We start from the raw sequence: 26,711 nt of genomic DNA on the forward strand, positions 1-26,711 counted from the left end.
AGGTATGCAGCTGGGATAGAGCATCATACAGCCAAAGCAGCAGGGGCGCTAGGGGAGGTAAGTATGGACTTGTTTATAAATGTACTGCACAAGAAGGCAGTAAGGAAAGTTTAATATGTTCCCAGGAAACCCTTTTAAACTCTGGCTGCCCTGCAGAGTGTTGTTTCATTCCTCAGAAACCTGCGTAATGTTAAGAGGGAAAATATTTAGAGAGCATCCCTTCTCTGATGGGAAGAGAGATGTTTGTGCTAAGCTGGCAGCTACTTCAGTCACAACATGACTTCTGGTTGGTTTGTAATGGATCACATGGTGCCCCAACCTCAGAGGAGGACTGCTAGAAAGTGAACAAAATGTTGCATTTTTGAAGACTCACCAAGCCTATTGTGCTGCTCTGTAGGTCTGTAACCATCAAGCATTTTTTGCCACAAAAAAAAGTCTTTTGTTCTCAAACTAATGACCCTATTGCACAGATCGATAACAGTTATTGCTCCGTGCAGAGACAGCGATCAGCCGATGAAACGATCATCGGCTGATTGTTAGTTTAGGATTTGACTTTAAATGGTCACGCGCCAACGGTGCATCGCTACGTGTAATAGCAATGCGCGGCTGTGATTGTCCAAACACCTGTTACCTTATCTCTCCCTGCTTCTGATCTTCTCTCCTGTGCTCTGCAGCCTCCCATTTCTGGCGGCAAGGCCGGGGAAAGACCGGGGAAAGGTAAGGTATCAGGTGTTTGGGCAAGAGCTGCATGGACATCGCTAACAATGTCCATGCAGCCCTCACTGCCCGATTATCGGGCCGTCTAATAGGTTCAGTAAACGAGCACAAATCTCGACACACGTCTACTAAAATAATCGGGCCCGTAGTCGACCCATGTAATAGGACTTTAAGGCCGCCTGGTAAACGAAGATTGGTTAAGAAGGACCACAGGATCATGGAGAGGTGAGTACTACTACTTTACGCCCTGAAGAAGTGCAAAAATATGAAGACCTGGACACCCCCACCTTTTTTTTTTTTTCTTCCAGTTACATAGGTGTCAGGCATTCACCTCCATATAACAACTAGACATACTCGGGCACCATCATCACATAGAACATTACAAACTATAACAAAATCCTGTCAATCTGACTTTTCAGCGAACATCCGCCCCAGTAAGTCGGTTGTGCAGGTGTAACCCTTACATCACCGATTATCTCTAATAAAAGCAGATTTCCTGAATGTGAACTGAGCTGTAATAGTTCAATTGCTCAATACAGGAGAGTAGTATAGCGATCCTCCACCGTGACCCCCCCCCCCATCTTCCTAGCCCACCGAATGCCCCCTTTCAATGACGTCAACCACCACCCCTGAATCCCACCAATCCGGTTTCTCTGGGGAAGTGGCTTGTCATGTGGTTCGTTTATTGTCCTTTCCCCTCGCTCCCCCGGTGTTCGGTGCTATACTCCCCCTGGCCCCCGTGATCGTGACGTCATCTCCCCCGTCAGCAGCCGTGGGCTGAGTACAGCCGGTAATTCCCTCCCGGATCCGTGCTTTGATGGGAGGGGTAGAAAATGAATGGGCATTGGGCGGGGTCGGCTCCTCCCCCCTGGGTTGTCTCCTATATTGTCGCACACGAGGTCGCGGCTATATGGCGCTGAGGAAGGTCTGACAACCGGCTTTACTACCGACTGTCAGGACGCGGAACTACAACCTACCGGGCATACAGTGGTAAGTGGCTGTAATACGCCTTATAGCCGGGGATGGGGGGGAGGATCCTGATCGATCCGGTCTGGGGTCTTCGCTGACAGCACTGCCTGCCTGTAAGATCTAAAGCTTCTACAATCAGGCTCCTCCGATTACTACGACCGTTACTAGAAGGCCGGCATGTCATGGACAGAAAATAACGGTCGCGATCAGTTTGTTACATTGTGTCCGTTTAGGGAAGTGAAAACATTCGAATTGTTTAGAATTTCTGTAACCGTTTGTTATGGGGCTGTGTTTAACCCTGTCCTGTCCGTGCGATATGTGATGATGACGGATGAGCTGCTGCTGTACTCTATAGGCATGTATAGTCAGTATTATACAGACCTATTGTGTGTAGAGTAGACCCTCCCAGACACTTTAAGATCAGTGTGTACTGCGAGGGTTTCCAAAAGGTTCACATGGTGTCTCCTTTCTTCTAGTGTGAATGCGGATCTAAATGCATCTGTATGAATTAGTGACACCTCCAAAGTGTCCTGTGGGTCCTTGCTCAGTGCCTATGTACTTGTAGCCCCCCTCTTCATGGTGCCTGTCATACAATGCCGGTAGTGTTACACCAGTGGAGCTGGCAGTCTAGCTGCTAGAGTAGCTGTCACTAGGGTGATCTGCCAGCTGTCTATGGCCTGTGCATGAACACGTGGTGTCCTCCTGAGCAGGGATTAATGGAGGGCCTGCTCCAGGCTGAAGCCTGGATTCCTCCAATGTGAGACCAGCTCCTTGGATTTGTTCTTTCTGTGCCCATCTTATATTTTGTACATTATGCTGTACAGCTGTGTTTGGTGACTCTCCATATGATATCTGATATCAGAAGACTGCCTTGGCATAATAAGTCATATATTTGGTTGGTGAACACTGCTGCACTATATCGCTATAGCTTCATTTGCCTTCATATGTCTAAGTAATCCATTTGTGACTAGCTGGATCTAACATGGATTTGCTAAAATGTACAATGTACACTAGTATCCGGCCCCCAAATCTGCTCGTAAAGCCTTGTTCTGCCCAGAATCCACATGGGGGGGAAAAAAAAAGTAATGTCACTTTTTCCACGCATTTCAAAGCGGCCCCCACGTGACAGACATCCTTTGCTTTCCAGCTGCGATCGATAGAAGGCCGATCTTGTTGCGTAATCGCTGCCCATAATTCATTGTGTGGTCGTAACCTTTTAACTCCCATCGTGTCTTCATCGCCACCTTGTAATATAGAAAATAATACATTTAAAATTAGAGAATACTATAAAGCCTCATGGAATTTTTTTTAAAATTTTTACTCCTTACCTTGTTTTTGCATCTTCAAGGTCGAGGGCTGAACACATTGCTATCTAGGGCCCTTGACCATGTGGTTGGGGTGATGATATATAAGCAATGTGATCACACATACCTCTAGATCATAGACGGACACTTTGCACTTCTCCGGTGAAGTGCTCCCTTACTTTATATACTGTATATATAGTTGGCATTGTGCTTTAATGAGTTACCTATCTGGCAGAGAAGTTGGGTAACTGGCACCCAGGGCATTGGGCCCATCTTTATCTCCATTGCCTTGGATGATGCAGATTACATTTACAGCAGGATATAAGGATCTGCCATTGATTAATAACTTTGTAGCGATAAGCTCAGCATTGTATGGGACACTTATCTCACGTTTGATAACTACTGCTATTTCTTTGTTCCACCCTACGATTTGCAGTTACAATTTAACCAGCGAATCGGAAATGTTTACGGTTAACCCTTATTGCTCAATTTTTTGTAATCGTTAAATGAGGAACCAGAAACCCATAGCGTTGAGTTAAGTCTTAGTGGTAGTTGAATTGGAATTCCTAAACCTGCCTTGCGTGTTCCAGTAGCTCTGCAAGTTTGTCTGCAGGAAGCTGCAGAGTCAAGTTCATTCTAGCACTTTCTTATCTCCTTAAGCAGGGATGGGGAACCTTCGGCCCTCCAGCTGTTGCAAAACTACAATTCCCATCATGCCTGGACAGCCTTTTGCTGTCCAGGCATGATGGGAGTTGTAGTTTTGCAACAGCTGGAGGGTCGAAGGTTCCCCATCCCTGTTCTAAAGTCATGCATGTGTGCACTTGGCCACTGCTGCAGTAGACTTTCCCTCTTCTGAAGGGCACTCACCCGTCTGCCATGATTAATTCAGCGTGTGATTTCCCGGCTTCCCCCCCCCCCCCCCCCCCCCCCCCTTTTGTCTTTGTGTCATGTGGCCTTTTGGGAGAGGCACCTAGTTATCAGTGCGGGAGGGAGGAGGGGTGCTGGGGCATCCAGACTCAGCCGGTTGCTCCTTTGTGTAATGGAGGAGGGATTCTGTAATAGAGGAAATGTCGTCACCTTGAGTGAGTCAGCCTCTCCTTGCCCACCCAGCTGCATGGATCCTCTATGCATGCCGAGTGCCTACCTGGTGCAGAATAACACATGCTAGCCTGCATCGCTGTGTGTATGGCATGGAGCGAATGTGGGTTACATGGTATAGATGGCCACACCTATGCCTGCAACTATAAGATAATTTAGCTTTCTTGGAAATTTTGTGCCTATCGTTTATAAGTTACATAGTTCTGGGTACAGCGGGCATTTGGGGTCAATCCTTAAAGTGTAAAGTACATTTTGTTCATACGCTTTAAGTCGAGAGTCGTCTTGGGCTAAAATCAATAGTCAGTGAATAACAACACCATCAGGATAAACCCGAATCCATCCATCACTGTTGGTGACGTCTGCGGGCATATGTGCCGTCCTTGAACCTGGATGTATAACCTCTATAAGAAGCGTCTGCGTCACGCGGGCAGAGGTTTATATCGTCTGGTGTCAGTGATCTTTCTGCCTTATCTCATGAGCTGTGAAGATCACGGGATTAATCCTCCATAAATGACTTTATATCATCTTGGCAGGACAGTGCCAACTTTTAATGCTCTCATAATTCTCAGTTGGCAAAGCCGGGTCCGGCGCTTAGGACAAGTTTATTATGATGTTACATATTCTAGCGGCAGTGCGAGGTGCCAGCAGCTATGTTGTTTGTGGCAGTTTTGCAACAATGTGGTAACTGTTTATTGCGAATAAAGCTTGTTGTGACTCACACAGGGGTAGCTACGGGAAGTGTAACGTGTGTGGTGAATGTACTAGGAACCAGCCGTGACTGCATCGATCATGGGATGTTGTGTGTGTGTGTGTGTAGTCTTGGCTACCCAGAGTCCTCACAGGAGCACCTGCATATGACTTGCTCATGACCCACTATTATAGTGATTCTTTGCATCCCTAGACGGCGGAGGAGTGTGACAGGGTCTTGAATGCTTAAAGGGGTTATCCAGCGCTACAAAAACATGGCCACTTTCCCCCCCTCTCTTGTCTCCAGTTCAGGTGTGGCTTGCAATTAAAGGGGTTATCCAGCGCTACAAAAACATGGCCACTTTTCCCCTACTGTTGTCTCCAGTTCAGGTGCAGTTTGCAATTAAGCTCCATTTACTTCAATGGAACTGAGTTTCAAAACCCCACCCAAACTGGAGACAATAGTAGGGGGAAAGTGGCCATGTTTTTGTAGCGCTGGATAACCCCTTTAAGCTCCATTTACTTCAATGGAACTGAGTTCCCAACCCCACCCAATCTAGAGAGGGGGGAAAGCGAACATGGTTTTTGTAGCACTGGATAAACTCCCTAAACTCTTATGGCCGTCCCAGACAAACAATCTACCCACTCATTATATGGTCTGAGGATGTTGGCTGACTGTACTGAAGAGGGACTTCTTATATGGACCATAGTGGGGGGGGGGAGGATTTGGGATCCTTGTTTCGCCTAATTGGTGCTGCATTATGTAGCTTTTAGATTTCAGCTGTGGGGGAGACCAGGTGCCTTAAAGGGGTTGTTCACTAAAATATTTTTCCTTTCAAATTGACTGGTGCCAGAGATTTGTAATATACTTCTATAAAAAAGTCTTCAGTACTTATCAGCTGCAGTATGTCCTGAATGAAATGTTTTCTGTTCACTCTGACAGTGCTCTCTGCTGCCACCTTTGTCCTGTCAGGAACTGTCAAGAGCAGGAGAGATTTTCTGTGGGGATTTGCTGCTGCTCTGGACAGTTCCTGACATGGACAGAGGTGGCAGCAGAGAGCATTGTGTTAGAGTGAAAAAGAATACACCACTTCCTGCAGGACATACAGCAGCTGATAAGTGATAATACAAGTAAATTACGAATGTCTAGCACCAGTTGATTTGAAAGAAAAAAAATTGGGTGAACTACCCCTTTTAAATCTATTGAGGATAATCTTTTTTTTTTTTTTTTTTTCTTTCTTTATCCTGGGACTTTGGGTTGGGGGCATAGTAGGGGTTGTCAAAATTTAAATATAGAGGGAATAAAGCAACACTGGGTTTATTTATCGGCCTCCAATCTCCAACATGAGCTGTCCTATTAACACGAGATTTGTTGGCCGATCCCATTGAAATTGATAAGTTTTTAGAAGATATAAAGGTCATATATGGGTGATGGGGCAGATATAGGAAAGGGGGTGAAATAGAGCAAATGAAGAAGAATGGGACATAGAGGGAGTGAGAGCATGGGGGTAGAGTGAGGGCAATAGATGGAGGATAAGGGAGGGAGGACAAGATAGAGAAAGAGAAGAGGGAGGCGGCGGAAAGTGGTCTGTATATAGTGTGGGTATACTAGTGAGAGGGTGTATACTAGTATAGAAAATGCATAGGGCTTTGTCCCCCCCCCCCCCCCCCCCCAACAGGCTATCACTGGTGAGGTGTATACAGTATGGGGTACACAACAAGGTGTATATGCTATGGTTACCCATGAGGTATATACAATCTGAGGAGGTTGCATGGGGCTCAGGGTTTCACTGGTGTGAAGTGTATATGAGCTAATATATGCAGAGAGGTGTATGTAGTAGAGTAACATTTGGGGGGTGTATAGGGCTCTGGACCCTCCTCCTATCAGTCACTGGTGAGGGGTGTATATAAAAAATGCAAGATGGTGGTGTGGTGTATACACCATATACAGGATGTGTGGGGCTCTACACCTTCCCCCATCACTCAGTGGTGAGGTGTATAAACCATGAGGGGGTGGAGATGGCCTGAGGGGGTGTATATAGGAGGTATTGTCCCTCTTCCCATCTGTCTCATGGTGGGGGGTGTATATAGCTAGCCTGGGGGGGTGTATACACAGTATAAAGATGTATGGTCCCTCCTCCCTCCAGTCTCATGGTAGTGGTGGTGGGGGTATATATATCCTCAGGGGGTGTATACAAGGTATATAGGATGTATGGGGATCTGGTCCCCCCCTTAGTCTGTCATAATGTGGGGAGAGGGTATATATAGCCTAAGGTGGGTGTATAGACGGTATATGGATGTATAGGACTCTTGTCCCGCCTCCCCTCAGTGTATCATGGTGTTAGGGGAGTATATATACCCGGGGTGGGTGTATATACAGAATATAGGTGTATGCTCCCTCCTCCCTTTAGTATGTGATGGTGTTGGGGGTGTGTATATATACCCTGGGGTGGATGTATACACGGTATATAGGTGTATGCTCCCTCCTCCCCTCAGTCTGTGATGGTGCTGGGGGTGTATATATACACGGTATATAGATGTATAGGACTCTTGTCCCTCTTCCCGTCAGTCTGTGATGGTGCTGTATATATACCCCGGGGTGGGTGTATACACGGTATATAGGTGTATGCTCCCTCCCCCCACAGTCTCATGGTGTTGGGTGTATATATACCCCGGGGTGAGTGTATACACGGTATATAGGTGTATGATTCCTCCTCCCTTCAGTCTGTGATGGTGTTGGGGGTGTATATATACCCGGGGTGGGTGTATACACGGTATATAGGTGTATGCTCCCTCCCCCCTCAGTGTCTCATGGTGTTGGGGGTGTATATATGCCAGGGGTGGGTGTATACACGGTATATAGGTGTATGCTCCCTCCTCCCCTCAGTCTGTGATGGCGTTGGGGGTGTATATATGCCCGGGGTGGGTGTATACACGGTATATAGGTGTATGCTCCCTCCTCCCTTCAGTGTCTCATGGTGTTGGGGGTGTATATATACCCTGGGGTGGGTGTATACACGGTATATAGGTGTATGCTGCCCCCTCCTCCCTTCAGTGTCTCATGGTGTTGGGGGTGTATATATACCCTGGGGTGGGTGTATACACGGTATATAGATGTATGCCCCCCTCCTCCCTTCAGTGTCTCATGGTGTTGGGGGTGTATATATCCCCGGGGGGGGGGGGGGTATACACGGTATATAGATGTATGCCCCTTTCCCCTCAGTCTCTGATGGTGTTGGGGGTGTATATATAACCGGGGTGGGTGTATACACGGTATATAGGTGTATGCCCCCCCTCCCCTCAGTCTGTGATGGTGTTGGGGGTGTATATATACCCGGGGTGGGTGTATACACGGTATATAGATGTATGCCCCCCTCCTCCCCTCAGTCTGTGATGGCGTTGGGGGTGTATATATACCCGGGGTGGGTGTATACACGGTATATAGATGTATGCCCCCCTCCCCTCAGTGTCTCATGGTGTTGGGGGTGTATATATACCCGGGGGGGGGGGGTGTATATATACCCGGGGTGGGTGTATACACGGTATATAGATGTATGCCCCCCTCCCCTCAGTGTCTCATGGTGTTGGGGGTGTATATATACCCGGGGTGGGTGTATACACGGTATATAGGTGTATGCCCCCCCCTCCCCTCAGTCTATCACTGGTCTGTTCGTACTGAGGCGTTTGGCGCGCACACCGCTGTCCCCTCCTCCCGGTCCCTTCAGCTTTTAGCGCCTTTGTGCAAAATCGAGCGGGAAGCCGGTCAGCGGGAGCGCAGTGCGGGTCGCGGGATCTCCGGTACACGGTAAGAGCCGCTGTGTGCGGGCAGGGGACCGGGCAGTGAGGTGCGGCAGCTGTAGGACACGGGGACAAGGTCAGAGCCGCTGCGGTACAGGTGCCGCGTCCTCCTCTGGGATCTGACGGATTTTGGAGGGAAGTAATGCCGCCTCATAGCCGCATCGTGCTGCACCTGTGTGTACACTGTACCACGCTCCGTGCTCTGTCATAGTCTCCTCTGCTCTTCTGAAGGACTGAGGTAGCGGCCATGCTGGGACTTGTCGTGCGCCGGTAAATGTCACTTCCATCGGTAATTGACCTCTATGGCGGATGATCGATGCACTGGGTCACGTGCTAACCTGGGCTGCCAAATACAGGATACCCCTTTATGTGCCACCTGCATGACCCCAGCCTATTCCTGCCCTCTATTACAGCAGCATGCTGGGACTTGCAGTCCCTTCAAGGGCATGTATCATTGCGTGTTTTTTTTTTTTTTTAATATAGTTTGTCTCAAAATATCACAGAATTATCCATTATACATAAAGATATTAAAAGATACATCAGATATTAACCTGCTTTTTAACCTGTGATAAAACTACAACTCCCATCATGCCCTAGCTGCCCAGTCTTATGCCACCCACTATGGGCAAATAGTTCAAGGGGAGGGGGGGGATCTCACCTGCTTTAATTGAAATGTTCTTCGTTACTCGGCAACTGTAGGAATTCATTTGTTTAACGAAATCAAGACTGGATTAAGAGATTAGAGAGTAAATCCTATACTGGTATATATCCTGCCAGTGGGTATAGGAACTCATTAAGACTGGCATCTCATACGCCAATGTTAATCCATACTGTGTGTGTGTGGGGGGGGGTCACATGTGCGGCACACCTTGGCAGGTCTCCGACTGTGGTTGCATAAGAAATTAAATTAACGCTTGACTCTATTACGGCTGTCAAACTCGCAGCCCCTTCGGCTGTTGCTAAACTACAATTCCCATCATGCCTGGAGAGCCAAAGCTACAGAGGGGGCTGAGTGTGACACCTGTGGTTGGGATGTAACATTGTAGTCCTGGCCACTAGGTGTCTCCCTTCTCTGTGCTCTGCTGTACACTGCCCCGCTGAGCTTCAGCCTGTCTCTAGTAATGCATAGACCAAGACTGAACCCTGGAAGATTAAGGGTGCGTTCACACCTACAGGATCTGCAGCAGATTTGATGCTGTGTTCAGTTATTTAAATGAAATCTGCTGCAGATCCTGTAGGTGTGAACGCACCATAAAGGGGGTTATCCACATGGCCACTCCAGAGACAACACAACTCTTGTCTCCAGCCTCAGCGGGGTTTTGCTGCTCCAGTTCCATTGAAATGAATGGAACTTAATTGCAAACCGCACCTGAACTAGAGACAAGAGTCGTGTTGTCTCTGAAAGAAAGTGACCATGTTTTTGTATGAGTTTTGTTATAAATGGCCGGAAATAATTGACACAAACATTAGCTAGTTATTACCTATTCTATGGATAAGGGGATCATTTTCAAGTTCTGTGTAACCTCTTATCTGAAGATAGGGGATGATGGCATCTCTTCTAATCTCATTAGAATGTGCGCCCCCTGGTGGGCAATGTTCAGAAGTACACTTAAAAGTATGTTAATAATGGTTGCTGTTAGAGATGAGGGAACCTGGAGCATGCTTGAGTCCATCCGAACCCGAACGATCGGCATTTGATTAGCGGTGGATAAGTTGGATAAAGCTCTAAGGTTGTCTGGAAAACATGGATACAGCTAATGACTATATTCGTGTTATAGTCACTATATAGCCTTAGGGCTTTATCTAACTTCATCAGCCACCGCTAATCAAATGCCGAACACTTGGGTTCGGATGGACTCAAGCATGCTCGAGGTTCACTCATCTCTAGTTACGATGAATCTGGGGGTCAAGTTTGTATTTAGGGCACAGTGACTGGATCTATTGATGGTATATCCTTAATGTCTGAGTACCTGGGAGATATGCCATATGCCACGGCCTTAAATCAGGGGTCTCAAACTTGCAAACCTCCAGCTGCTGCAAAACTACAATTCCCATCATGCCTGCATTGCCTAAGCTTAAGCTGTCAAAGAATGATGGGAATTGTAGTAGTTTTTGCAACAGCTGAAGAGCTGTAGGTTAGGCATAGGCAACCTTTGGCTCTCCAGCGGTTTAAAAACTACAATTCTCATCGTGCCTGGACGGCCAAAGCTAAAGTTTATGCTGTCCAGGCATGATGGGGAATTGTGGTTTTGCAGTAGCTGGAGGACCGACGTTTCCCCATCCCTGCTGTAGTTTGACACCTGTGCCTTCGTGCATCTAGTATAGCGCCCCCTTTGGGTGGCCTGTAACACTCCCTTGCTTCCAATTGCCTGATGCTACAGCAAGCTTATGGGCGCCCACCCAGGTATCCCTGGTTCTAGCGGATATTTGCTTCTGATTTTTATGACTATATTGGTTGGTTACAGGATTTTATCACTTACCGTGTTAATGGCTGAACATTATACCACCATTATATCAAATATTCAATGGTTAGCTCTTAATGGTAAACCTTTATCTGTTTTTATTAGGGTCAATGGCTGCTTTATGGCACAAGCCGGCATTAAAAACCATCAATTTGGGTAATTTCCTAAACTTAATATGATCTGGGATGGAGCCAAGTCGTCCACACCTAGAATCATTGTGCCAGGGTATTCACCAAAATCCCTATATAAAGGGCTGCGCTCGAGACACGGTGTCACATCGGTGACAGGGACATCGGTGGCGTTTTTCTTTCCTTAAAGCTGTCTGTCTTGTCTCCTTCCAGAATGAAGAGTCTGCCTGATTCCTTGTTTTCTGCACCATGGAATTTCCTTCAGTAACCCACCAGAGCCAAAGGAACTCTAACAAACCAATATCCATACAGAGCAAATAGCAAAGACTTTAGACCGAGACTCTCGGCCCTATTACAGTTTACTGCATATTTAATTTTATATAGTAATTTATTGAATTATTTTAATACCTCACATCTTTTGTTTACATAGTAAGTATTTTATTTTTTTAATCTATTTCCACATTTGAGCCAAAAAAAAAAAGAAATATGGAATCGACAACTGTTATCAACGTATTGGCCACCACCCTTGGCATCCAGGAGGGGAGTTACCTTTGGATGCTGGTGTTGGGTTTTGTCATAGCCTTCGTGCTGGCCTTCTCGGTCGGTGCCAATGATGTAGCAAACTCCTTTGGCACGGCTGTGGGCTCTGGTGTGGTGACGTTAAGACAAGCGTGCATTCTGGCTTCCATCTTCGAGACCGTGGGATCTGTTCTTCTGGGCGCGAAAGTTAGTGAAACCATTCGGAAAGGATTGATAGACGTCAACATGTACAACAACACTCAAGAGCTGCTCATGGCTGGATCCATCAGTGCCATGTTTGGTGAGTGTATTGTTATACTGTGTGTGAACCCTGCCTGATAGATGGATATATCTAAAAAAAAAAAAAAAAAAATCTCTAGCTTACTGGAAGGGAACTAAAATTTTAGGACTAAAGGAAATGCAAGCCTGTTTACAGTGTCTTCATAAACCAAACAAGCACACAGATCTTAAAGGGGTTGTCCAGGATTACATAAAGTGCAAAGCTACTTTCTTGCAAAAACAGCACCACCCCTGTCCTTAGGTTGTGTGCAGTATTACAGTTCATCTCAATTTACTTCAATGGAACGAAGCTGCAATACCAAACCCAAACTAAGAACAGATATGGCGCTGTTTCTGGATGATTATCTTTAGTCTGGACGACCCTTTTTAAAGTCTCACTTGGATTGTGCAATGCACGTCTACGCAATCTTTGACTATTCAACTATTGCAAAACTACAATTCCCATTATACCCAGGCAGCCAAAGCTATATCATCGGATGTCTAGGCATCATGGGAATTGTAGTTTTGCCCACTTAAGAGAAAGCTTATCCTGCTGTGCAATCCCTTTACTGATTTACTCTGTCCTCCATTCTTAACTTTTCTATTTTGGCTTTCAGGTTCTGCTGTGTGGCAGCTTGCAGCTTCCTTCCTGAAACTGCCGATTTCTGGAACCCACTGCATTGTAGGAGCCACCATCGGCTTCTCTCTAGTGGCGAAAGGGCAGGAAGGAGTTAAGTGGACGGAGCTGCTTCGCATTGGTAAGTTTTTGGCTCTCTTCCCCCTTTTGATGTCACCTAAAGCGTTTTGGAAGCTGACATCACATTGAATTTCAATGTGACTTTCAATTTCGTCTTAAAATGCCCCAGTCTCCTCTGAGGAAGAGTGATCAGCGAGAAAGGCTCCATGCAAAATCTTACTGTCCTCAGTTGGGTTTTGCAGCACGGCTCCCTTGAAGTAAATAGAGCTAAATTGTAGTACCACGTACAACCTGAGGACATGGGTGGTGCTGTTTTGCCAAAAAGTTGTCGGATAACCCCTGTAAAAGGGGTACTCCAGCAAAAATCTTTTTCTTTTTCTTTCAAATTAACTGGTGTCAAAGTTTTATATACATTTGTATTTTAAGTCTATTTAAAAATCTCCAGTCTTCCAGTACTTATCAGCTGCTGTATGTCCTGCAGGAAATGTATCATAGGGTGGGTTTATACTGAGGAATTCTCGCGGATAATATCCACGGAATTCCTTCGGCTGTCCGCGCGCCTTTCCGCTGGCTCTATAGACACCATTCTATGGGCCAGCGTATTCCGCTATCTGCCGAAAGAAGTGACATGTCACTACTTTCGGCGAATAGCGTAATACGCCGGCCCATAGAATGGTTTCTATGGAGCCGGCGGAAAGGCGCGCGGACAGCCGACAGAATTCCGCTGAGTTTATCCGCGAGAATTCTGTAGTGTGAACCCACCCTGACAGTGTTCTCAGCTGCCACCTTTGTCTGTCAGGAACTGTCCAGAGCAGGAGAGGTCTTTTATGGGTATTTGCTATTGCTCTGGACATTTCCTGACATGGACAGAGGTGGCAGCAGAGAGCACTGGCAGACTAAAAAGAATACATCACTTCCTGCAGGACATACAGCAGCTGATAAGTACCGGAAGACTGGAGATTTTTAAATATAAGTAAATTACAAATGTATATAACTTTCTGAAACCAGTTGATTTGAAAGAGTTTTTGCTGGATAACCCCTCTAGGTTACAAACCCACTTGGCGGGTCTGCAGCGAGTCTCCATGCTGCGTTTTTGCAGCGAGACTCGCTGCAGATCCCGGCCCTATGCTTTTAATGGCAGACAACCACGCAGCAGGGATGTACATCCCTGCTGCGAGTTTGTCTGCAGCCCTCCCCATTAACCCCCCGGCCGCCGGAGCTGATACTTCACCTGATCCCGGCTCCGGCGGTTCCCGATGTCTTCAGCAAGCCGGAGCGGGGACCAGGTGAAGTATATGCCGCAGCCCCGGCCGCCCGATCGCCCCCCCCGCAGCACCGATCGCTTACACGCCACCCTGCAGCCCCAGGCCCCTCGATGCGGGGGGGGGCGATCGGGCGGCCGGGGCTGCGGGCGGCTGGCTGGAGCATATACTTCACCTGGTCCCCGCTCCGGCTTGCTGAAGACATCGGGAACCGCCGGAGCCGGGATCAGGTGAAGTATCAGCTCCGGCGGCCGGGGGGTTAATGGGGAGGGCTGCAGACAAACTCGCAGCAGGGATGTACATCCCTGCTGCGTGGTTGTCTGCCATTAAAAGCATAGGGCCGGGATCTGCAGCGAGTCTCGCTGCAAAAACGCAGCATGGAGACTCGCTGCAGACCCGCCAAGTGGGTTTGTAACCTTAATATAGGGCAAGCTTGTTTTTTAGGTCTTTATATATTCCAGGTTATCTCCAGGCAAGTTTTTTAGGATGTTTTTCTTAATCTCTACCTCTTTAAGATTTATACTGTATTGTAAAGTTGATCCTTTTACAATCTTCATGAAGGAACCTGTGATTAGGTGCTTGGGTTTTATCACATGACGCCTGACTTCCATGGGAGAAGAATTGTCTGCACTAATGTTACTGAGTATTAGTAACACAACACGGCCTAATTCCTAGCTACACACGACCTTTATAGGCCTGTGCCTTCATGTCTGATGTAATTTAATTCTGTGAGCTTCAAAAGGAACGCTCACCGGGGGTACAGCGCCATTGTATTGCCCTTTCATTGGATTTTGAAAAAGGCTCTGAGCTCATGTTCTGTAATTGTATTTATACTTTGAGCTCTGTGTCCATTTATCACCAAAACCACAGCACCGCACTGCATCCATCATGTGAAAAATAATAAAAATTAAAAATGTGTGTGTATATATATATATATATATATATATATATATATATATATATATATATATATATATATATATTATTATTATTATATTTTTTTTATTTTCTATTTATTGGTGGCACCTGGTAATGGAAAATTAGTGACTTAAGTGCAAATGCATAACCTGTGCATAAATCTGGTATATTTTTTTTTTTTTTCTCTTTTTCCTTTTGATAGTGTTGTCCTGGTTTATCTCTCCTCTGCTGTCTGGAATCATGTCTGCCCTTCTGTTTTTCCTTGTAAGAATGTTCATACTGCGTAAGGTAAGGTTCTGTAGCTAATTCGTCAAGCTGTAACATAACAGATTTCAAGAGTAAGATTCCGTAAGCGTGTGCAAAAGGTGCCGAATCATTGTAAGGAAGCGTCTGCCCCAAAATTGTGCAGCAAGCGGCCACTGCATTTGGGCCAGACTTCATCTGCTCGCACCTTAGGGTGTGAGGATTGGGGCCGATACGAATAACTTTAGATTAGGGGTAGGGAACCTTGGCTCTCCAGCTGTTGCAAAACTACAACTCCGATCATGCCCGGACAGCCAAAGCTAAAGATGGGAGTTGTAGTTCAACAGCTGGAGAGCCAAAGTTCCCTACCCCTGCTTTAGAATAATGACTGAAAAAAAGATCTGAGACATTTTTGTTGTTTGTAATGTGTCTAGATTGGCAACAAAATCCTATGTGCTAGATTTTTCCATTGATTTTTTTTCTTGTTACAGAATGTGGCTCTAGTAACGCACACACTAGCTTTCACTTTAGCTCATCATTTAAAGGGGTTGTTCACCAATTTTTTATTTTTTTTTCAAATCAACTGGTGACAGAGGTTTGTAATTCACTTCTATTAAAAATTTTTAAGTCTTTCAGTACTTATCAGCTGCTGTGTGTCCTGCAGGAAGTGGGGTTTTCTTTCTTGTCTGACACAGTGCTCTCTGTTGCCACCTCTGTCCATGACAGGAACTGTCCAGAGCAGCAGCAAATCCTCATAGAAAACCTCTCCTGCTCCCCAGACTGGAAATAATACAACTTCCTGCTGGGCATACAGCAGCTAAGTACTGGAAGGCTTGAGATTTTTTAATAGAAGTAAATTACAAATCTCTGGCACTTTATGGCAGCAGTTGATTTGAAAGAAAAAAAAAATATATATATTTTTTTTTTTTTTTTTGCATAACTACATGAATAGTTCTCCTACCTAACAGCGGAGTCTGATTGTTTCTGTCCCTTGTGAAGTTGAGACTGTACGTAAGCACACTATTCCCCCTGTGATCCGAGCACTTTATATGGTACTGCGTGCAGACTGTCCTACTTCTCGAAGCACTGCTGGTGGTGCACAGTCCTCAATGACCATGAGAGGGAATAAACTGCAGTCATAAGGGCCGCCTCTGTGCCTGATTCTATTATATTAGAGCTCACCAGTAACTACACCTGCAAAGACTGGCATGCATTTTTAATCCCTTATATTATCAGTCCAAGTTGTCTTACTCTGGAAATGTAAATCTGCTGCTTGTAGCCTTATGCCAGTAGAGAGGGTTTACATTATCGACAATTTTGTGGGTATGACCACCAGGACACCATTGTGAATGCAGCGGTAATGTGTATATGTGGCCATGTAAGCGTACCACTGCTCCTCTATTCACAAGGGGGACTTGAGGATCTTTGTTCTTGATCACTGGGGGTCCCTGCAATTTGGCCCCCTAGCAATTACACATTTATTACCTGTGGATCACATAGTAATTGTGTTATATATAATCCTACCACTACTAGTAGACTCCTTGTTCAGGTACCCATGTTAATATCTTGTTTTTATTTCAGGCTGACCCTGTACCCAATGGACTGCGTGCCCTGCCCGTCTTCTATGCCTGTACGATCGGTGTTAATCTGTTCTCCATCATGTTCTCCGGTGCACCTCGTAAGTAAAATTTACTAAGCGCTAGGTCTTTTGCCTCCTGGCTTTTGAGCCCCTCATTAAATCCGCAATTTACTACTTTTACTTTTGCAGGGCTGAAATCTTCTAGACGTCTGCTGGCCTGAGCCCATTACAGAAGGCTGCAGGCTAGTGTATGCTGACATTTCTAACCTAACTAGTTAACCAACTTGGCTGGAACACTACAGCCACTTCCTCTCTGCTCCTTTTAGTGTATTTGTCCCCGTCCCTCCCACCTCCCCTTAAAGCAGTGACGATGGCTATGAAGATCCTGCAGAAGAATTTTATATTTACACCCTGACCTTTATTTAATTTATTTTCTTTTCCGCCTCCCACCACCATTATGTCTGGGGAAGCCAGCAGGACACGTTTTTGCTCTGTTCTCAAGAAAACTCATGATAACTTCACTAGTGTTTGGATACCGAAGCTGTACAACTTTCGTTTACTTTTTGGCTGAATACGTTGTCATTTTTAAGATCTCTGCTTGCTGTCATTGAAAAAAACAGTCTTGTTTATATCAGAAGGTGAAAACCCAGTTCCTGTAAAAATGCTCTACGTGAAATCTCTTCTCTAGTCTCATACATTGATGATTCCCCAGGCTGCATATAGTATTGACACTGTCAGCTGAGAGTGGGATTATCTACACAAGTCTTTTTACCATTGATTGTTGGTTTCTATTCACTGATTGCAAGCAAATCTTCAAAATGGTGGGGAGATTAGGCAAGTATATTAAAGTTTAAAGGACAACTCCGGCCAAATTTTATTTTATGTGATAACATAGGCAAAGTTAGAAAAATTCCTAATGTACCCTATCTATGGGAAATGCACATAAAGTGCCATTTTCCTCAATTCTGTGGATCAGACAGGCTTCAATTTCCCTATAAGGGTAGCTTCACACGCACCGTATCGCTGCGTTTTTGGTGCGATTATTTATTTTTTTTTTTATTTTTTTATTTTATTTTTTTTTTACATGCGAGTTTTGATTTTCACATGAAAATCAAAACGCGCATGTAAAAGTCTCACCAAAATTGCAGCGTTAAATACGCAGCGATACGGTACGTGTGAAGGCACCCTTAAACGGTGATGTCACGACCAGTCTATACCTGAAAAGTCCAGCTGGGGGCGCAGTATATGTAGAAATTACATATAAAAAAAATCTTTTTTTACACATGTAATTTCTACATATACTGTGCCCCCTGCTGGACCCTTCAGTTATGGACCCGGGTCGTGACATCACTTTTTTAGGGAAATTGAAGCCTGCCTGATCTACTAAATTGAGGGAAATGGCACTTTATGTGCATTTCCCATAATTAGTGTAGATTAGGAATTTGTCTAATTTTGCTTATGTAATAATAACATATTAAATCCATTTTGGTCACAGTTGTCCTTTAAAGCTTAGTAATTTCATCATGCACAGTTCTAGTAATTTCATCATGCACAGTTCTATTTACTTAGAATTGGGAAACCCCATTAAAGACCTTTGTACGCTGTCAGGGTGACAGTTCAGTGACTGGTTTCTGCTACGTGACTCAGAGGGGTCATCCAGGATTAGAAGAAAAAAAACAGCTACCTCCTAGCAAAAACAGCACCACCCCTATCTTCAGGTTGTGTAAGATATTACATCTTCATCTCCATTCACATCAATGGAACTAAGCTGCAAAACCCCACACCCAAACTGAGGACAGGAGAGGTGCCGTATTTTTCTAAGCCTGGATAACCCCTTCTAATACAGTAGTTTTGCGGTAAGTACAGGTGAAGCATGGTGGAATTGTTCAAGCTCCCTCATAGTCTACGGTGATTCTGAGAGGTCTATTAGCTGGACCTTATTAGTTTGGCCACACACTAGCAGCGCTGATGTATGGCTTTGTGTGGCTGACACCAGCTATAGACTTTAATTTATTTAGTAACCCAAGAATATCCACCCCGTGCAAGTTAGCAGCTAAGCACACTTTCATGTGAGCTTGGGTGACAGCTGGTAAAAGCTAGACAGCATCTGTTGGCTTTGGGTGACAGTCGGTGGTGTAGACGCCACTAGTGGCATTTGTCTAGCTTGCCATGGAACAGAAACTTGATACCTTGCAGTATTACATTGTTAGGGGTTAATTTACACACAACAAATTCGTCCAGAATTCAAAATCCGTTCCATTCATATGAATGGGATTCGTTTAGATGAGCAGGATAGTTGTATGAATTTCAGCTACAAACTTGCTGTGTATGAATTCACCCTTAGGGTAGACTTGCTCTGCAATATACTATAGCTCCAACGTGTCAATACTCCCCTATTCAACAGGCTGTGTCCTTTACGACTTGGTTGCGCCAGACTAAACCGGTATACTACAGTCTTTCGGTGCATGAATGAATGTGGTGAGAATACACCCCAAGACTGTAAGAAGATCCTAAAACCTATGTTCCGGCACGTTTGTCATACAGCTGGGATTTTATTTGTATCTGGGCATGTACAGTTTGGTAATATACCAGTATGAGCAAGATCCACAATATTAGGTTTACTAGCGTTCACATCACTATCTGCCTCCAGCAGTCTGTAATAACCATCTATATATGGATGAAATATGTCCCTTCACATAGTAATGTAAAATTTTAACCTCTGGCTGAGGGCCCACTTTGGCCATGTTCACACCTCAGTTTTTGCTCAAAACTGACTTGTGAATACAACCTCTGCTCTTTAGTGGTTGTGGTCTACAGGATAGTATAGCTATAAAAGGTGGCTATGCACGATGGTCCTGTAGTCTTAAAAGATACGGCCAGCACTGCAACCAATTGTCCTATTGCTTCAATGAATCTAAAATTAGAAATAGTTTGGATAGTTTTTATTATGGCTTCCCTACGTATCTTCATGGTGACAGAAATCCAATGCAGTCTTAAAGGGTTATCCAGTGAATTTTTTTTTTTTAAATCAACTGGTTTAAGAAAGTTAGATTTCTAATTTACTTCTATTTAAAAATCTCCAGTCTTCCAGTACTTATCAGCTGCTGTATGTCCTGCAGAAAGTGTTGTTTTCTTTCCAGTGTGACAGTGCTCTCTGCTGCCACCTGTCCATGTCAGGAACTGTCCAGAGCAGGAGAGGTTTTTTTTACTACTGCTACTGCTCTGGACAGTTCCTCACATGGACAGAGGTGGCAGCAGAGAGCACAGTGTCAGACTGGAAAGAATATATCACTTTCTGCAGGACATACAGCAGCTGATAAGTACTGAAAGACTGGAGATTTTTAAATAGAAGTAAATCACAAATCTACATAACTTTTTGAAACAAGTTGATTTGAAAGAAAGATTTTAGACAGAATACCCCTTAATGGTGCGTTCACACCTACAGGATCTGCAGCTGATTTTCTGCAGCAGATTTCAGTTAAATAACTGAACACAGCATCAAATCTGCTGCAGATCCTGTAGGTGTGAACGCACCCTAAAAGGGTTTATCCAGGATTAGATAAAACAGATACCTTCTTGCAAAAAAGTGCCACCCCTGTCCTCAGGTTGTGTGTGGTATTACAGTTTAGCTCCATTCACTTCTATGCAACAGAGCTGCAAAACTCCACCTGAGGATAACACAGGTGCTGTTTCTGCAAGATAGCAGCCATGTTTTTCTATGCATGGGAGTATGACTGCAGGATCATTTCTAGCGTTTGTTATCCTAGAGATGTATAGGTGCTGTAGATAACATTATAGGACATTTCTAATGAAGGCTTATAACATAAGACCCTAATCACATTTGCTATAAATATATGAAAAGTTAGGCTGCGGTGGTGGTCCTTGGCATCTAAATGTGCTAAGCTGATTCCCTAGTGGGGTCAGCCGCACGTCACCTGTAACATGAATGTGACTAAGCGTCAGTCTGACTTGTTTATATAAGACGTTGCCACGTGCAGGCGGCTTCTCGCCTTGTCGGTCAGGTGTTGATTAGAATACATCACATGGCTCCCTTTGTTACTTGACACCTTTCATTCGGCAGCTTATTAATGCGCTTGGGATGACTCCTGTTAAACCGTGTGGGTCGGCTGCTCTTCAATTCATCTTATGCTTGGGGTTTATACAACGATACCTGTGTGCAGCAGCGTTCTTGTATAACTTGGTACTTTGGATCTTATTTTATCTAACATGCAGCTGATCCTGCAAGCAGGTGTTAAAAGGAGTCGTCTCACCTGTGTCTGAGCATGTGACCAACTGCAAACACAAATCTGTATCAGAGCAGCGTTTAGAAACCTATTCATCACTATGCCTGTACAAAGGCATAGCTTAAAGGGGTTGTCCAGTGAAAATCAATTTTTCATATGAACTGGTGTCAGTTATATAGATTTGTTATTTACTTCTATTAAAAAATGTAGTCTTCCCATACTTATCAGCTGCTGTATGTCCTGCAGGAAATGTTTTATTTTCAGTGTGACACAGTGCTCTCTGCTGACATCTCTGGAACTGTCCAGGGCACGAGAGGTTTTCTATGGGGATTCAGAGAAAACAGAGTTCTTGTCTCGGCCAGAGATGTCAGCAGAGAGCACTGTGTCAGACTGAAAATAAAACATTTCCTGCATGACATACAGCAGCTAAGTATGGGAAGACTTGAGATTTTTTAATAGAAGTAAATTACAAATTTATATAACTTTCTGATATCAGTTGATTTGAAAGAAAAACATTTTTGCTAGATAACCCCTTTTAAGGCTGTAGTAGGTAGGTGGTAGTTTGGAAGATACACATGCCAAAGCTGTTTGAGTATATAGGTTCGGCTTATATAGTGCAGCTAATGTACCACAAATCTTAGCTTGTGGCAAGCTACCGGGTTACCTGTCAGCTAGTTACTTCCAGTATTTATAGCCCAGACAGGAAGGTTTAGGCCATGGCATACGCACATGAAATATCTGCCTCCATAACTTCACCAGGATCTACTATGAAGACGTCTTCATTCAGAAGTCTGTATTTATAAAGGAATGGGGTTCATTTTGTGTCTTTTTATTTTTTAGTGCTCGGATTTGACAAGATTCCTCTATGGGGCATCATCCTGATCTCTGTGGGTTGTTCTGTGATTTGTGCCCTGGTGGTGTGGTTCTTCATCTGTCCCAGGATGAAGAAAAAGATTGAACGTAAGTGCCGCCTGGACTCTCCTCATATGTTTTGGTTGCAGATTATTAATGTATTCGGAATTGAAATTGCAGCATTACACTCAGGTCCATATATAAGGAGACCTAGCCAGTTACATGCACCCCATATTCACAATCTGTGCACTCTGACAATTTCAATAGAATCTAATTTACACTTTCCTCGGTCTGTTTCTGTAGAATGTGCGCAACCACAGAAATGGCAACAATGGATCTCCTACTTTTGCCAGAGTTAGGGACATTGTACTGACAAAATCCTGCTGTTAACGCTGCTGCGTGGTCATTTTTTTTTCAGATGATAAAACATCCAGTCCGTCAGAATCTCCCTTGATGGACAAGAAGAACATGGACCAATGCCACATCCTACCAGAACCAGATGTGAAATTGCCTATTGAGTGCGGAGTCTGTGCAGAGCCCAAGGTGCCCATTTTAGACTTGGTATCTGTGCCATCACGGGTTGTGGAGGAGCGGACGGTAACCTTTAAGATGGGTGACGATGATATCCCGGAAAGAGAGAAGAGCCAGAGCATGGAGACCAACATTGACCAGCCAGTGAATAATGGTAAGTTAAGTAGCAGGTTATATTCATGATTCTTGAAGAAAAAAAATAAAATAAAAAAAAAATATATATATATATATATGTGTATGCACGTGTTTTTTTTTTTTTTTTTTTTTTTTTCCTTAATATTAAAAAAAAAACCAATTATACAGCATAATGAATAGTATTCAGTGCAACTAGGGTAGAATACAGAGCCTTGTAAAGTTAGTTATGATGTTCACTTTGTCCCATTTCTACAGAAAGTAAATACCACCATTTCTACAGAAAGTAAATACCAAGTCTTTCAGTTTTTTTTTTCTCTTCCTGTTACCACCTTAAATGGTTCGGCAAACCTTCACCTGCAGTAAAGTTGTGTGAACTTGAATCGCCAGTCATTGTTTTTAAGATCCACCCACAGTCTCAAAGGTTTTGTTTGCAACTTCTGTCACGTAGCCACAGGACAAACATTGTCAAGTAGATTTTATTCTTACGGATGATATACAGTCGGGTATATATTCTTTTAAGTGTATCCCTTGGCATCAGCCGAGCAGTTTATGCTTGTAAATCTCTTGGGCTTTATTCACGTATGTTCTTAAAGGGGTTATCCAGGATGCACAACTACTTGCTTGCAAAAAGAGGTTGTGTGCAGTATTAAAAAAAAGTGGCCATGTTTTTTCTAAGCTTTGATAATCCCTTTAAAGGGGGTTATCACCTATCCACAGGATGGGGATACCTAGCGAGCGGTGGTGGTGAGCTAACTACTGGGTTTTCCACTTATCACAAGACCTGAGGCCTTCTCCTCTGAGTGAATGGTGGAGCTGTGCACAAGCCACACATAAGGCGGGGTCCTAGAGGATGGGTCTTCATCTTCGGTATGGGTTATAAGTTTTGAACAAAAAAAAGGTCATGCGGTCTTTGACACATTAAGACTGTTGTCTTCTAATGGGCACAATCCTAGTGTCTGTTATTGGCACCAAATGATGTAGCTTGCTGCACATCTTTTCTTCCATCTAGTGCGACAAAGGGAAATTCTGCGGCACTGTACAACTTTATGGGTACGAGGACCCAGCTAGCTGAAACGTACAAAAGGCAGAATGTGCTGTATTTGTATAATGGTCCGGCCCTCGGTGACATGTTTGCCTTTCACCCACTTTGTGCAGTTAAGCAGGTCACTTGACGGGTTATTTACTCTTCTCCAACAAGAACGATTTTCACGTGATGCACGACTGTTCTTGTTGCTGTATGTCCATAGACGAGTGAAACTAAAAGCTGCTTATAGAGAGGGGTTAAATATTCCTTTTTTTTTTTTTTTTTTTTTTTTTTCTCATTTGTGAACATTGGAAGCAGTTTTTTGTAAACTAGTAAAAATTGTTGCCCTCCAGTGCCACCTGCTGGCCAATGGTATAGTTTCAACCAGCAGCCATTACTCCAGTGATCCTCAACATATGGGTCTCCAGCTGTTGCAGAAGTACAATTCCTAGCATACTCTCTAGATTTTAAGGGGCCGAAAAAAAAATCAATATTTTGTTTTTATTTTCTCAGGAGCTGTGCAGTTGCCAAATGGAAATCATGTGCAATTCAACCAGACCATCAGCAACCAGATGACTTCCAGCGGGCAGTATCAGTATCACACCGTGCACAAGGATTCTGGTCTGTACAAAGAGCTGCTACACAAATTGCATTTGGCCAAAGTGGGAGACTGCATGGGAGATTCCGGTGAGAAGCCTCTCCGCCGTAACAACAGCTACACCTCATACACCATGGCGATCTGCGGCATGCCTCTGGATTCCCTCCGGAACAGGGAGGCTGAGGCACGTCCAGAGGAGGCTGAGAAACTAACCTGGCATGGAGCAGACGGTAAAAAGCGAGCTCGCATGGACAGCTACACCAGTTATTGCAACGCTGTGGCAGACGCACACCCTGATGTTTGCACCGAAGAGCAAGAAGAAAGGAGTACAGAAGAAGAGGCCGCTGACAGGAAGAGCAGCAACTCCTCAATAGAAGAATGGCATGACCAGGACAAGCCTGAGGTGTCTCAGCTGTTCCAGTTCTTGCAGATCCTTACTGCCTGCTTTGGCTCTTTTGCACATGGTGGAAATGATGTCAGGTCAGTTGCCTTAAGATTTTTGCATTTGTTTTTGTATTAAATGTAATCTGTGAGAGACTTGGTATTCTAGAGCAATACGCTATTTAGCATTAAAAGTTTTTTTGCATGACTTTTTAGGTACTAGAAATGTTTCTAAACTGTTATCTTGTCACCTGCAGCAATGCTATTGGTCCATTGGTTGCCCTCTGGCTGGTTTATGAAACTGGAGATGTAACCACCAAGGCTGCCACCCCTATCTGGCTGCTCCTGTTCGGAGGAGTTGGTATCTGCACTGGTCTCTGGGTCTGGGGACGAAGAGTTATCCAGACAATGGGCAAAGATCTGACCCCAATCACCCCCTCAAGGTAACTTATACTAGGTGTCTAAACTCTTACAAATATGACTTTTGCTAATGTCTCATATATATATATATATATATATATATATATATATATATATATATATATATATATATATATATATATATATATATATATATATATATATATATATATATATATATATATGTCTGATAAATAAGGCGATGAAACCTTTATCTAGCATTTTGCATCTTTTTAGCTTGGAATTTTAATTTATTTCCGTCCTTGGTTCTGAGGTTACAATTCGTATGTTTTTGATATTTCAGTGGTTTCAGCATCGAATTGGCTTCTGCTCTGACTGTCGTTATTGCGTCAAATGTTGGTCTGCCCATCAGTACAACACACTGTAAGGTGAGTGAACTCCTGGCTGTAGTTGCCTTCCTACCCTGATGTGTGGCTTTCTGTAGTGCCGTGTTCCCCAAACCTGTGGCTCTAAATCCATCACGATAGGAGATGTGATTTTGCAATAGTTGAGGATCATTGCTGTAGAACACACTGGGGAAACTAAACGAGTACTCCGAAGGGGGAAAAATGGACTTATCAGCTGCTGTATCACCTGCAGGAAGTGGTGTATTCTTTCAAGTTGGACAGAAGGTGGCAGCAGAAAGCACCATGTCAATGATAGTAACTATCCAGAGCAGAAGAGGTTTTTCTATGGGGATTTGCTGCTGCTATGGACAGTTCCTGACATTGGACACAGGTGGCAGCAGAGAGCTCTGTGTCAGACTGGAAAGAAAATGCCCTTTTCCTGTAGGACATACAGCAGCTGATAAGTACTGGAAGGCTTTCTTTATTAAAAAAAAAAAAAGTAATTTCACAAATCTACATAACTTTGACCCCAGAATTTCTCCCTCTGGAGTATGCATTTTAAGGGTAGTTTTAACTAAAAAATAATTTCTGTAGGTAAACAACTTACAATCTTTCCTTTCTTACAGGTTGGGTCTGTTGTGTCTGTCGGATGGCTTAGATCCAAAAAGGCTGTGGACTGGCGTCTCTTCAGAAATATCTTCCTGGCCTGGTTTGTCACCGTACCGATCTCTGGCCTCATCAGCGCTGGCATCATGGCAATCTTCAGATACGCAATCTTCAAAGTCTGATTTGGTGCTGAATCACCTGCTATCCAAACTCTCCACTCAGGACGACAGATCCACTGCACATATCTCATCAGTGCAATGCTACTAGCAACCGGATGCAAGAGCCCGTCCTCTGCTCCTTCCCTGTCCCTGCATGAGGGGCCTAAGTGACCTGACCTGGAATATGCAATGTGCCCACTCTTGTCAGGGATGGGTACAAATAATGAGGTGTAGAAAGTGGATTTAAACAGGATTGTCTCCCCCCTCCTCCCCTTGTGCTGTAAACTGCTTTAAATGCGCTAGAATATAAACCAATCTACCTGTATACACATGCTGATCATTCCTCAGTATTAATGTTCTCTGTATATAGACCCGCTTGTATGTCCGCTTTTTTCTTTTCCACTGTAAATGTTTGTTCATCTTGTTTATATCACATGGAAGGCTTTCTAATTTTTTTTTTTTTCCTTTTCCCCCCATCACTGCCACCTTTAGGCTTGCAGATCGTTGTATAGCAGCCTGGCAGTAGAATGGGTGAGGAGGGCGAGGGGTTTACCTCTTCAAACATGACTAGATTTTTAGCAGTCATATATTTTTTTTTTTTTTTTTTTTTTTTTTTTTTTTTTTTTTTTTTTTTTTTTTTTTAACAAAGAATCCAAAATCTCGTTCTTTGAGGATGTGTTGTCTTTGGGACATGGGGTGTATATACCCCTAGTGTGAACGTGCAGTTCCAGTAACTCAGGAGAGATGTGTAAATG

General features: G+C 44.2%; 1 protein-coding gene across 3 annotated transcripts; it reads left to right on the plus strand.

Annotated features, from left to right (window-relative positions):
• Positions 1-1,498: 1,498 nt before the first annotated feature.
• On the plus strand, positions 1,499-26,566 carry SLC20A1 (solute carrier family 20 member 1). 3 transcript variants are annotated; one of them, XM_069943979.1, is made up of 11 exons: positions 1,499-1,707; positions 11,377-11,983; positions 12,579-12,719; positions 15,041-15,126; positions 16,663-16,759; positions 21,745-21,864; positions 22,175-22,441; positions 23,960-24,524; positions 24,683-24,868; positions 25,150-25,234; positions 25,819-26,566. In XM_069943979.1, the coding sequence occupies exons 2-11, from the start codon at positions 11,650-11,652 to the stop codon at positions 25,978-25,980; spliced, it is 2,043 nt and encodes a 680-aa protein (XP_069800080.1). In that variant the 5' UTR covers positions 1,499-1,707; positions 11,377-11,649; the 3' UTR covers positions 25,981-26,566. The 3 variants fall into 3 exon arrangements, with proteins under 3 accessions (XP_069800080.1, XP_069800091.1, XP_069800084.1); XM_069943990.1 differs by lacking the exon at positions 1,499-1,707 and adding an exon at positions 8,483-8,580; XM_069943983.1 differs by lacking the exon at positions 1,499-1,707 and having other exon boundaries at positions 11,299-11,983.
• Positions 26,567-26,711: the final 145 nt, after the last annotated feature.

This window comes from Dendropsophus ebraccatus, chromosome 1, assembly GCF_027789765.1.
Source record: "Dendropsophus ebraccatus isolate aDenEbr1 chromosome 1, aDenEbr1.pat, whole genome shotgun sequence".
Taxonomy (NCBI): domain Eukaryota; kingdom Metazoa; phylum Chordata; class Amphibia; order Anura; family Hylidae; genus Dendropsophus; species Dendropsophus ebraccatus.

Excerpts from the sequence above, each read along its gene's own strand:
- SLC20A1 (XM_069943979.1), top strand. The coding sequence starts at position 11,650 with ATGGAATCGACAACTGTTATCAACGTATTGGCCACCACCCTTGGCATC. Across the intron at positions 22,442-23,959 it reads TGACCAGCCAGTGAATAATG|GAGCTGTGCAGTTGCCAAAT; the intron begins GTAAGTTAAGTA and ends TTATTTTCTCAG. Across the intron at positions 25,235-25,818 it reads TCAGTACAACACACTGTAAG|GTTGGGTCTGTTGTGTCTGT; the intron begins GTGAGTGAACTC and ends CCTTTCTTACAG.